This window comes from Mobula hypostoma, chromosome 4, assembly GCF_963921235.1.
Source record: "Mobula hypostoma chromosome 4, sMobHyp1.1, whole genome shotgun sequence".
Classification (NCBI taxonomy): domain Eukaryota; kingdom Metazoa; phylum Chordata; class Chondrichthyes; order Myliobatiformes; family Myliobatidae; genus Mobula; species Mobula hypostoma.
In genome coordinates, this window is record NC_086100.1 from 33,279,659 (window position 1) to 33,292,587 (window position 12,929).

The window sequence follows — 12,929 nt, forward strand, 5'->3', positions numbered from 1 at the left end:
AAGAGCTACTCATCTGGATTGAAATGTCCATTGTGGGAAGATTTGCCTCTTCATCAGTGTACCAAGCATGCGGCTACAATGATTGAAACATATAAAATTCTAAAGGGATTGGACAGGCTAGATGCAGGAAGATTATTCCCAATGTTTGGGAAGTCCAGAACGAGGGGTCACTGTTTGAGGATAAAGGGGAAGCCTTTTAGGACCGAGATGAGAAAAAACTTCTTCACACAGAGAGTGGTGAATCGGTGGAATTCTCTGCCACAGGAAACAGTTGAGGCCAGTTCATTGGCTATATTTAAGAGGGAGTTAGATATGGCCCTTGTGGCTAAAGGGATTAGGGGGTATGGAGAGAAGGCAGGTACAGGGTTCTGAGTTGGATGATCAGCCATGATCGTACTGAATGGCGGTGCAGGCTCGAAAGGCTGAATGGCCTACTCCTGCACCTAGTTTCTATGTTTCTAAACAAAAATAAACCCTTTTCCCCAAAGCACAATTTCAAAAGATCACCAAAAGATGAAAAGTAAGTAAAATATCTTACAATGCAGCCATTTTCCTTTTCACTGTGTATGGAGATGATGTATATTTAAGAACAAACAGATAAATAAGCACAGAGAAGATAATGATCTTGCTATAAAACGACAGGGAATCTCACAGAGTGAAAATCAATGCATTTAAATTAAGCATTCAAAGATTTTGTCAGTGTCACATTAATAAGTGAGATTGCAACAAATGAGACAAACCATCCAATTCGTCTCCACTCAATAAGTTGAACCATTTAACCACCTTCATTATGATCTTGTTCTGATATAAAAGCTTAGTGCTAGTACTTTAGTGATTATTTTTCTTTGTCAGGTGTAAATTGATCAGTTTGCTTAATCCTTCTGGAGATTTAATTAGTTTTAACTAGGATTTACATTTATTGTCTTTAGCTGAATATTTTCCACTACTTTTCATATTATGGTTGTCATTATTGGAGAGGATATTATGTGAGTATTCACTCTAGTGTGAGTAAATTGTTGTGGGCTGGGCATATTCCCATTAATAGTCTTCTGAATATCCTGACATTTATTTGAACTTCATTTTTGTAGGGATTTTATGCACCCTTTTATTTGTCCTTTAGGCTGTATGGAAACTTTCAATTAAACTGTAATAAAAACTGTAATAACTGTAATAACACTTTCATAGCTAATCAATTATTCCTGAGTTTCTTTCACATGAATTAAGCATTCATGTCTAGAGATTGGACTGCTTTTGCTGTGATATGACTATGCTGCAATAGTACCAAACTGGCTCCCCATGCGAACTGGTCAAACCATTAACACTCAGAAGAACGCACCAAGGTGGGACCTTTGTACTTCCAAAGGACTTGGGTCAATTTGATGCAGGTATTGAGACTTGGCTGTGCACAAACTCAGAAGGGCATCAACTTTTAAAAGCGCTTTCATTGTGACTGTCAGATAATGGTCCCCGTGGATAATCAGAAGGGGAGAACTTCCAATCTCGTTCAAAGGGACATGGACGTGAATATCTGACACAAGGAAAATGTCAGACATGTTCATGAGGATCATGACTGGAGGTTACAGAAAAGGTGAGGAAGTAGAAGTGGGAAATGGGAAAAGATTTGGCAGATGGAATATGATGTAAGGTCATCTACTTCAGTGTGAAAAAAGTTCTTTTTAAATGATGGAGGACTGAATGATGTTGATGTTCAGAGAGACTTGAATGTCCCTGGTCATGAATCACTGAGAGTTACCAGGCAGGGAAGGCTAATGGTATGAGAAACTGAGTATGAGTATTCCTCCGAAATGGTGCCAGAAAATAGCAACTCTTTATGTGCAACTCCAAAGGGAATTGTCAGATATAACCATTTAGGACGACTACGGCTGGAATCCACAGTCACAGCCATGAGTACTTCAGTTAACAGCTTCTTCCTCTCTTTCATTAGATTTCTGAAAGGATAATGAACCCATGTACAATACTTCACTATTTTCTCTCTTTCTTTTTCCATTACTTACATAGTTTACTTTTTATATATATTTCTTAAATAGTTTATAGTTTTTTAAACTATGATTTGCAATGAATGTACTGCTGCCACAAAACAACATATTTCATGACATATGCCAGTGATATTAAACCTGATTCCGAATCTGATTCTGAGAAAATGTTTCTTACTGGTATACACTAGCCTAGCGCACATATGAGACTGCAGCTTGAATATTTTGAACTGATGTAGTCTCCCTGACTAAGTAATTCCCTGAGTGATGTGTTGTGGTATGAAGACATATGAAGCATAATAGCTGATATTTATAACTTCAGAACAATGAGATACCTCATTGAAACCTACAATGAATGCAGGGAGGAAGTTGTAAAAGATGTTGGTGAGGCCTGATTTGTTGTACTGTTTGTTGTTCTGTTCACCTACCTACAGGAACGATATCAATAAGATTGAAAGATCACAGAGAAAATTTACAAGGATGTTGTCAGGACTTGAAGACCTGACTTATAGGGAAAGTTTCCCTGGACCAGAGTTGAATGGGGGTAGATTTAATAGAGGGATACAAAATTGAAAGAGATATTGATAGGGTAAATACAAGCAGGCTTTTTCCCCTGAGGTTGGGTGAGACTAGAACTGGAAGACATAGGTTGAGGATGAAAGGTGAAATATTTAAGGGGAACTTGAGGAGGACACAAGAGGGGAATGAGCTGACAGCAGAAGTGGTGGGTGCGGGTTTTATTGCAACATTTAAGAGATGTTTGGATATGTACATATCCATGAATGGGAGGGGTATGGAAGGCGTGGTTGATGGGACGTGGCAGAGTTACAGTTTGGCATGGACTAGATGGGCTAAAGGACCATCTGTGCTGTGGTGCTCTCTAAATTTATGTCTTTATGATGCACTAATGATGTTTTCCTAGATGGGATGTCCAGAACCAAGGGGTTCATTCTTAAAGTGAGGGATCAGTTAGTGAAAACAGAGTTGAGAAAAATATTCTTCACCCATAGGGTAGTGAATCTTTGGAATGCTCTATCCAAGAGGGCTGTGGAGACTATAACTGAGTATATTCAAGATAGGTGTTGATGGATTTTTAGATATCAGAGGAATCGTGGTAGGAAAACAAGGCTGAAAATGAGGCTAAGGTAAGCAATCACCTTACTGAATGATGAAGCTGGCGCAAGGGGCTTCTTTTCCCCATTTTTTCTAATATTTGTTTTAATCTGCAAGTACCTTTCACTTTCTTTTATTTTGCATGGAGATTATCTCACAGCATATCTTTATGATGCCTTCCATAAGTTTGTCCTGAAATTCTGTGCAACCAACAAAGTACTTCTGAAGTGAATTCATCACCATAACATTTAAAACACAGCAGCCAATTTCTGTCGATCATGCTCCTAAGTAAAGTTCAGATGAAATTTCATGATGTGGGTTGGCCAGGATTCCAAAGGATTTTGTCATTGTTTGTTGTAACTTTGAAAGAAGATTTTTGAAAACCCCAGAAAAAAGACAAATTGCAATATTGTCAGAAACAGGCATGCAAACATCAACTTGCTTTGAAATCCTCTCTTTTTCATAGCTAATGAAATGCAATTCAGTGACAACATTGCAAAAGAGGCAGTGAAAAACTTTCGGGAAACAAATTTAAATATATGACTGTACATGAAGTTTCCTATGGAAATTATTGACACACATTCTCTTTCTCCACCTCAGTGAATAACTTAAAACACTCAAATTTCCTTTGGTTGCTTGGTCTAAACATTGTTTTAATTTTTACTAGACATACCGTGGGGCAATTGCTTCTTCCCTTATCCTCCAGGAATCCAACCTGGCAGAGTTCCTTCTCATTGTGCAGCCAATATTCTGCAGAGTCTAATAGACTATTACTGCACAGGACCTAGTGAAAGAGAAAAACAGTTTAGCTCCTTAATTCAAGCAGAAGATTTGTTTCATCATCAGCAAGAATGTTTCGTGCTCCCCAATGTGATCTATTTTTTACTTCAATCACAGTAAGGAGAGGGACACAGGTACATGTTGCTACTTCGGAACTATTATGTACAGTAAAAATAATATCAGGTGTGGTTCAGAAAAGGGCAGCGCTGGGAACTTAATATTCTTGCTACAAGGGAAAAAGGATAATGGTAAAGGATTAAAGAGGAATTATCAATACTAATCTAGTCTGATATAGTTGATCTTTATAAACATACAAAATCACTTGGGTCATTTTTGTGCAGGAATTTGCATTCAGTTACCACAATGCTGTTATGGATAAACTCTTTTCAGGCTACCAGCTGGATACAGGTATCAATTTTAAGTGACGTTTTGATGACAAACTCTGCCATCTTCATCAGGGATGATGCCTGGGCATGTCTTTTCCAGTGCTAGATATACCCCGTCATCTGTCCCTCCAGAATGGTTAGTCCTCATCCAAGTAGGTTTCCGCTGTCCCGCCTTGTTTACAATCAAATTCCAGTTCTTACATCGAGCAAGATCTTCATTTTTATTAAAATACTTTTTCTCTAGTTTTATTTCAATGACTTCCTTTACCAGGTGATCCCAAAAGCCATTGGCACAGCACAGTAGTTTTGTCTCATCAAGGTCAATTCTATAGCCATTGTGAATGCAATGTTCTGCTACCCCCGATTTCTCCAGGTAACCCAAGCGTATATACCTCTTGAGCTCCTTGATGCGGGTTTCCACCGTGAGTCCTGTCTGACTGATATACGTAGCATACATTCACAGGGAATCCTGTAAGTGCCAGCCGTCCTGAGTCCCAGGTCATCTTTGGCCCGCATAAGCTGTGATTTGAGCTTGAGAATGGTATTAACTTGGTCCTCCTGCGGTCAAGGCTCAACAGAGCACCACTGATCTTTTAAACGCACCTTTACATCAACATACTTCCTCTATAAGGGAAACTACTATGAACAAACAGATGGAGTGTCCATGGGATTGCCCTTGTCGCCAGCTATTGCTAATTTCTACATGAAAGTCTTTGAGGAGAGGGCTCTGAGTTCATCGCCCTTATGCCCAAATACTGCTTTTGTACTCCAGGCACTCCAAAAATTCAACAACCATCTGAACAGCATACATCCAAACACTTAATTTATGATGGAGATGGAGAAGAATTGTTGCCTCCCATTCCTGGACATTCTAATTTGATGGATACCGGGACAGTAGCCTTGAACATGGTGTCTATTGGAAACCCTCTCACATGGACTTAGACCTCAACAATAACAGCCACCATTATGCCAACATAGAGCTGGGTTTTCTTAATTTGATTAACCGTGCGAAAACTATTTTGGACAAGGAGACTTTCCATGAGGAAATAAGACAATTATGCATGATTTTCCTACAAAGCAAAGGAAATCAGTTGGGCCTTTAAAAGGGCTGACAGAAAAACCAGGAAACCTAACAACGAGGAGGAACTCGTCACTACCGCCTGTCTTCCCTATATTTCCATGGCTCTGGAAGGATTGCCAGAATCCTGAAGAAATACCAGATTAATACCAGCCACAAACCTTTAAGGAAGATCAAATCACAGCTTATGCTGGACAAGGATGACCTGGGATTCAGGTTGGCTGGTGTTTACAGGATTTCTTGTGAAAGTAGAGCAGCATATATCGACCAGATGGGACGCACGGTTACAACCCGCATCAAGGAGTACAGGTGTGTATCCATTTGGGTTACCTGGAGAAATCAGTGGTAGCAGAACACTGCATTCACAATGGCTATAGGATTGATTTCAATGGCATAAAACTACTGTGCCATGCCAATGGCTTTTTGGACCACCTGGTAAAGGAAGAAGAAGAAGAAGCAAGCCCTTAACTCCGAGTGGGGTCATCGGGATGCCGTCATGCTGGCTTTCTTATTTTTATGAGGCCGAATTGCTAGCTCGACGCTCAACCCAGCACGGATGGAAAACGTACAAGGGAGCCAGCTGGATTTGAACTCGGGAGCCTTCGCTCTGAAGTCCGGCGCTGATGCCACTACGTCACCAGCCGGCTACCTGGTAAAGGAAGCCATTGAAATAAAACTAGAGAAAAACACAAAAGCGAGGTTTTACACTTCAGAAGGACCAACCAGGGCAGGTCTTACGCAATGATCAGTACTGCACCGAGGACTGTGGAAGTACAAAGAGATCTGGTAATACAGGTACATAATTCATTGAAAGCTTTTGGCATGTTGGTCTTCATAAATCAATGTATTGAGTGCAGGAGATGGGATGTTATGGTGAAGTTGTACAAGGCGTTGGTGAGGGCTAATTTGGAGGATTGTGTACAGTTTTGGTCACCTACCTACAGACAAGATGTAAACAAGGTTGAAGGAGTACAGAGAAAATTTACAAAGATCTTGCTGGGTCTAGAGGACCTGAGTTATAAGGAAAGATTGAATAATTGAGGACTGTATTCCTTAGGAAGTAGAGGAGATTTGATAGAGGTATATAAAATTATGATGGGTATAGATAGTGTAAATGAAAGCAGGTTTTTTCCACTGGGGTAGAGCGGGATGACAACCAGAGGTCATAGCTGGGGTTTTTATGGGAAGATGAGAGGAAATTCTTCACTCAGAGGGTCATGAGAGTGTGGAATAAGCTGCCAGCATAAGTTGTGTATTTGAGCTCAATGTCACCATTTAAGAGAAGTTTGGATGGGTGCATGAATGGTAGGGACATGGAGAGCTGTGGTCCCAGTACAGATCGATGGGAGTAAACATGGTTTTGGCATGGACTAGATGGGCCAAAGGGCCTGTTTCTGTGCTGCACATTTTTATGTCTCCATGACTGTATGTTAATATACAAAAGCAATGTTAAGAAAATACATAAAATTAAATGCAATTTTAAAGGTTAATGTTTAATTAACATACACAGCCGCTGAGAAAAACATTTAAATTAATTTAATCAAATTAAAAGAGCCACTTCTGTGCCTGCAGCCTCTTTCTCCTATTAAATTAGTGGATGGCAGATTTAATCTGGTGCAGGATCAACATGCAGATTTCCAAGTTTAAAATCTCGGAAATTTGCCTCTTCGACTCCATGATGAGCCCAGTGTTGTAGCACAGCTGAGCCATGGCAGGTGCTGTTTTTGGGAACAGTTCGGTCAAAGATTTGAAGAGGGTTATCTGCTATCTTACTACAGGAAAAGTTTTAATTGGACACAGTGATGGTGGTTCCGATAATTGAAGACCATGTGGCAGTTTATGGTTGGTAAAGAAGGGATGAGATGATAAAAGCAGAGATTTGGGAAGTTTGGGGGTGGAAGTTGAGAATGATGAAGCCATTGATGAATTAAGAGGTGAGGTGTACTTTAAATTTGTGGCTCTGAGCAGGAGGTTGTTGGGAAATGAAATGACAAGGGTCTAGGATCAGCTGAACTATAGGGATATTGTATTAGATTTCTGGAGGAGTTGAGGTTTCACTGAGTTTGGATGTGAAGAAATCAAGGAGATAGGTGAGATGAAGCAACAGGTAGTCTGCAAGATGAATTATCAGTGCCTCTGTCAAAGCACTGCATCAAGATTCTTACAAGTTTTTGATCTAAAATGCTGACGATATTCCTCCCCTCCCCTAGGGAAGCTGCTCAATCCGCTGAGCAGACTGTTTGTTGCTCCAGATTCCAGCACCTGCCTTCCCTTATGTCTTCATTCTCCGTAATGGGAAAAAATATAGGGTCAAAAGGAAGACTTGGAGTAGAATCAAGCTGTTAGATTATGACTAGTTTGCATAATAAGGTTTGTCCATTCTGATTGTGGAGTTGTGCTTTCTATATTCAAAGTTATAGAACATAACTAAGTCTCATTTGACAAAACTGAACATTTTCTAGCATTTTGTAAATTATTCTATTGTTCAACCCATTGTAGGATCTTTTTTGGAGGGATTATAAGAGCTTTATACAAGCAAACAAAAATTGCTGGGAGATTTTAGTGCAAAACAGTGAAGTCGAGATGGATTTCATGGAGCCGTATATCATAAAAATAACTTGTGCAGTTATTGACAGCTCTTTATTAATGTCCATAATGCATTTCTCTGTAAGCTCAGTGCACTTCTCCCATGCTAAATACATGCAATTTATCTTTTGTAGCCAGCTTAAATAATGTGTAATCTTGTCGCATTCATAAATATGATAAAGCCTGATGATTAGTTTTGTTTAAGACACAACAAAGTAACACAAATACACAATATTCAGGAACAAGCAGAGACAACAAAACAACTTTCTCAGATGTGTTTGAATATTTTCAGTTTGGGGTTTGCAATCTATGATGCACCTATAAATCAGAAGACCCCTTTTTGTGTTTCCTCATGTCAGAGACAATTCTACCACTAGAAGTCGATATCCACAAGAAACTGATATTAATTATTAAGTTATATGGTGTTAACTTCCTCTCCACATTTAGTGCTGTTACAAATATAAATAAAATTGGAATAGATTTTAATCTCCACTAATGTAGCCAGGCATTGAACTTACTCAGAACCATGTCAAATAAAATTGTTGTGCCTTGTAGTAAAATCTTCAATAGAAAAGTGCAGTGTCATTAATTTTACATTAGAGAATGCCAATTGTCAAGCTGAATATGATCTTTATTTTACTTTTAAACTCTGATAATTCTGCAATTACAGTAATTAAAAACCCAAACTGATAACACAGTATATTTAAACCAGAAAAAATATTCTCTTCACTTACAAAATAATCCAAAGTACCAAACCGAACATTACACAAATATAAAACATTAGTTCAATTCCATTGCCATTTTCTTATTTTCCATTAACAGTCTCCTGCCTCTGTCTGTATGGGACCCATATTCACACCGAAGAGGACAGCAGTTGAATATGACCCAGAAATATTTAATGAAACGATTCAAAAACAGCAGATACATCTGCTCTGAAATACTGTAAATTGTGCACGTTTGACAACAAAGCTGCTAAAGACCTTGATGTGCAACGCTCTTGTATTGGCATTTAGAATCCAAACTCCCCTATTTAAGTACAACAGTGTCAAGAGGGAATGATTTGTTCACCATAAAAACAGAATGCTGGTCAGGCAGCATCTGCAAAGGCAAAAAGCTGTAAGTCAATGTTTCAGGTCAAGACAATGGCAATGGAATTGAACTAACGTTTTGTACTTTGTAGATAAAGAGAATATTTTCTTGGTTTAACTATATTAGTTGTTATCAAGTTGGGTTTTCAACTGCAGAATTATCAGAGTTTAAAAGTGAAATAAAGCTCACGTTCAGCTTGACAATTGGCATTCTCTAATGTAAAATTAGTGACACCATGCTTCTTTTATTGAAGATTTTACTGCAAGGCACAATAATTGTATTTGACATATTTCTGGTTAAGTTCAATGGGTAAGCCACATTGTGGGATATTAACATCCATTCCAATATTATTTATATTTATTACAGCAGTAATATGTGGAGGGGAAGTTAACACCGTACAACTCATGAATGTTTTCTGATTTATTGAGTTGCTGTAATCATACTGGGAAGAGTATGAGTAACTTTACAAAAATTGTATTTTAATATCTTTCTTTAATTATTATTTTTACTTTTTAATGAGGGCATTAACCAACGAGTTTGGCATTTGAAACCAGATACTTATCAAATCAACTTAGGAATCTCATCATCAATTTCCCTTTTATTGAGGTCTATTTAATATGCTTTAACATTCAATCAAGGTTTTTTATTGCCAGGTTTGTGAAGTGATCAAAAAGATTTTGAAGAAATCCTGTAGTTTGATCTGCCGGATGTAATTACTGCTTTTCCTATCAGCACCAGGCTCTGCATAAACTAATATCAATGGCACCACTTTTCAAGTCACATATCTCTGCTTAATTGACTGATCCAGTTTATTCCAGTTAAAACGAATATTGAATGCACTGAAATAATGCATCAAGCAATCTGATCATGCACTGGAAACGGACTGTTTTGGTATCAAGTTGGGCCACAATTTTATGTGATCATTGGATTAAATTATGTTTTAAGGATGGTCTTTCTCTCAACTTCCATAAGAACATAAACACACAGTGACTGCAGTAGGAGTTAGGCCAGTTGGTCCCTCATCTTTGATAGTTTAGTCAGAGAAGGGAAGGGTTGCTCAACAACAGGATTATGGTGTAGTCACATTTTTTGATTATCTTCAGAGTGAAGATTGGCAGAAGTGTGAATGACAAGAAAGCTAAAGGGCGTGATGAGAGAGGGGGAAAGTGATGTTGAGGCCAAGATTGGATCCATCATTATCATATTGAATAGTGGAGCAATAGTATGTTTTTTTAATGTTCTTGAGAAAGTTGAGGGAAACACCAGCTTAAAACATAACCTCATCAAATAAAACAGTATTAAAAAACAGAAAAGAAACATAGTCATTTTAAGAGGCATTTGAGCTAAACTTGAGCAGATTTAGAATAATGAGCATAGAGACTTTGGCCTGTTACCCTAAATTTAAATACCACTCAACTGATTAATCTACAGAAGCAGAATACCTGCGGGAATCCGAGCTACACTACTTCAGACACCTTTCATTATGAGGTCAACAGTATGTTAAATTTGCACTTCCAACAAATTGTATGTTAAATTTGTTTCTAATTATAGCTGCAGAAAATGAATCATTATATGCGATTATAGACAAATATACCAAAGAAATATCTTTAGGTCAATTCTGGTCCTGGTTAGCAGTAGCTATGAATATAGTAAGCAGAACTCAGCATAAATAGAGCTGAAGCTCATACACCAAGACGCACTGTTGTTGCTAGAAATTTCAAGGATGTGGGGAAAGCATGCAGATCTTGGTTTGCTTGTGACACAAAAAGTCAAAGTTCAAAGTAGATTTAATATCAGAGTGCGTACTGTATGTATGTCACCATATACTATCTCGAGATTCATTTTTTTTTGCAGGCACTCACAGTACAACAGAGAAATACAACAGAATCGATGAAAAATTACACGCAAAAAAAAGAATGACAACCAACCAAAGTGCAAATAATAAATAAATAAATAGATAGATAGATACAGTAGATAGATAGATAGATAAAATGGTGAACATGAGTTGTGTTGTAGACTCATTGAAAATGAGTCTGTGGCTTGTGGAATCAGTTCAAAGCTATCTCATGTTCCTATTATTATTGGGAAAATGGAGATTGCATTGGTTGTGGGAAGGGGTTTAACCTTGTTGATATTTCTAGGGAAGCAGTTTATTAAGCATTACTTGCCAGAAGAACTGTATTGATATTTGCTTTCCTTTTGCCATTTCAGGGTGGTATACATTTTCTATTTTCCTAACTAAAACTCACAAATCCATATTGACAGTAACAGCTCATGGGTTTCAGCATGTGCTGATAATGTCTAATGTTCCAGTGGAAGATCAAGAAGGCAAAGGAAAAGGCAATCACTAAGTAGGTAGAAAAGAACAGCAATCAGCAATCTGTGAAATCAAGCCCATTGTTTCTGAAGATGGTTTCTTAGAGGAAGATTGAATTTATTGAAAGAAACATGGAAGTTAAATAAGTAGCCATGGAATCAGCAGGTCTGAACTCGAAGGTAACATTTGATTTCATCCACTGAGTTTCTGACATTAGATGATGCGAACGCTGGGATATGCCAAGGTGCCATCTTGTGTGTACTTAAAGGAGCAATCAACAAATGGGAATTGAACGGTTTAGTACAGAAGACATTAATGGTTCATTTACTGGTTCCTCACTGGAGATACTTCAGGTGCACTGCAAAGTAAAAAGATGAGGAGAAGGAGGAGAAAATGCGGGAAGAAGTTTTTCCATCCAGTAACAAGGGAAGTAAGATGGGACTGGGGGAGAAACAGGGAACACCTAGAGGAAACCCATGCGATGACAGTGAGAAAGTACAACCCCTTATGGGCATCAGTGGGCACCGAATCTGGGTCACCTGAAATGAAAAGCATCGTGCTAACCACTACATTACTGTGCAAACCGAGTATAAGAGTTGGGATGTTATGTTGAAAGTATATGAGAACCCTGTTGAGGCCTAAGTTTTGGTGAACTACATATAGGACTAATATAAATGAGATTGAAGAGTGCAGAGAAAATTTACAAGGATGTTGCTGAGATTTGAGGACCTGAGTTATAGGGAAAGGTTGAGTAGCTTAGGACCTTATTCCCTAGAAGATTTTAGTAAGGCGTCTGATAGAATCCCTCAACTTTAGTAAGGCATTTGTCAAAGTCCCTTATGGGAGGCTAATCCAGAAGATTAAGATACATGGGGCCTGCAGTGAATTGGCTGTTTGGATTCAGAGCTGGCCTGCACATGGAAGGCAGAGGGAAGTGGTTGAAGGGGCTTATTTGAGCAGGAGGCCTGTAAATAGTGGAGTTCTGCAGAGATCTGTGCTGGGACCTCTGCTGTTTGTGATGTATATAAATGACCTGGATGAAAATATACATGTTAGTATGTTTGCAGATGAAACCAAGATTGGTGGAGTCGTGGATGCTGTGGAAGACTGGCAAAGTATACAACGTGACATAGTTCAGTTGGAGGAAGAACATACAAACTTTTCACAAACGGCAGCGGGAAGTGACCCGGGGTTGCTGATATTATAAGCGGTCTGATAACCACCACGTTACTGTGTGGCCACTGGGTATATGTATCTGCATACAAAGTGGATGTAATGTAATTTCTTGTGAGGCAATGGCCATCTAAAATTTAGTTTCGTTAGCTTGGAAGTGTGTGAAGGTAGCTTTCACTCTCCTCTGAGGTGGAAAGACCATGTGAGCATTAGACATAAGAGCAGAGTTAGGCCATTTGGCCCATCAGTCTGTTCTGCCATTCAATCATGAGTTCTGGAAAGATGTTGCTGGTGACCAATGCTGACATCTTGCAGATAGCTTAAAAATCTGCTGGAGCAACACACACAATCTGCTGTATACTCTACTTCTGAATTGCCACCTTTAACTTCACTTTCATTAACGTATTTTTGGG

At 38.7% G+C, this 12,929-nt stretch overlaps 1 protein-coding gene across 2 annotated transcripts in view; it reads right to left on the reverse strand.

Annotated features, from left to right (window-relative positions):
* Positions 1-12,929, reverse strand: part of sphkap (SPHK1 interactor, AKAP domain containing) — a 144,114-nt gene that overhangs the window by 113,970 nt on the left and 17,215 nt on the right. For both annotated transcript variants that reach the window (XM_063044842.1, XM_063044843.1), the window contains one exon: positions 3,781-3,891. In XM_063044842.1, coding sequence (XP_062900912.1) covers positions 3,781-3,891 — 111 coding nt within the window. The remainder of the gene's footprint in view (positions 1-3,780; positions 3,892-12,929) is intronic.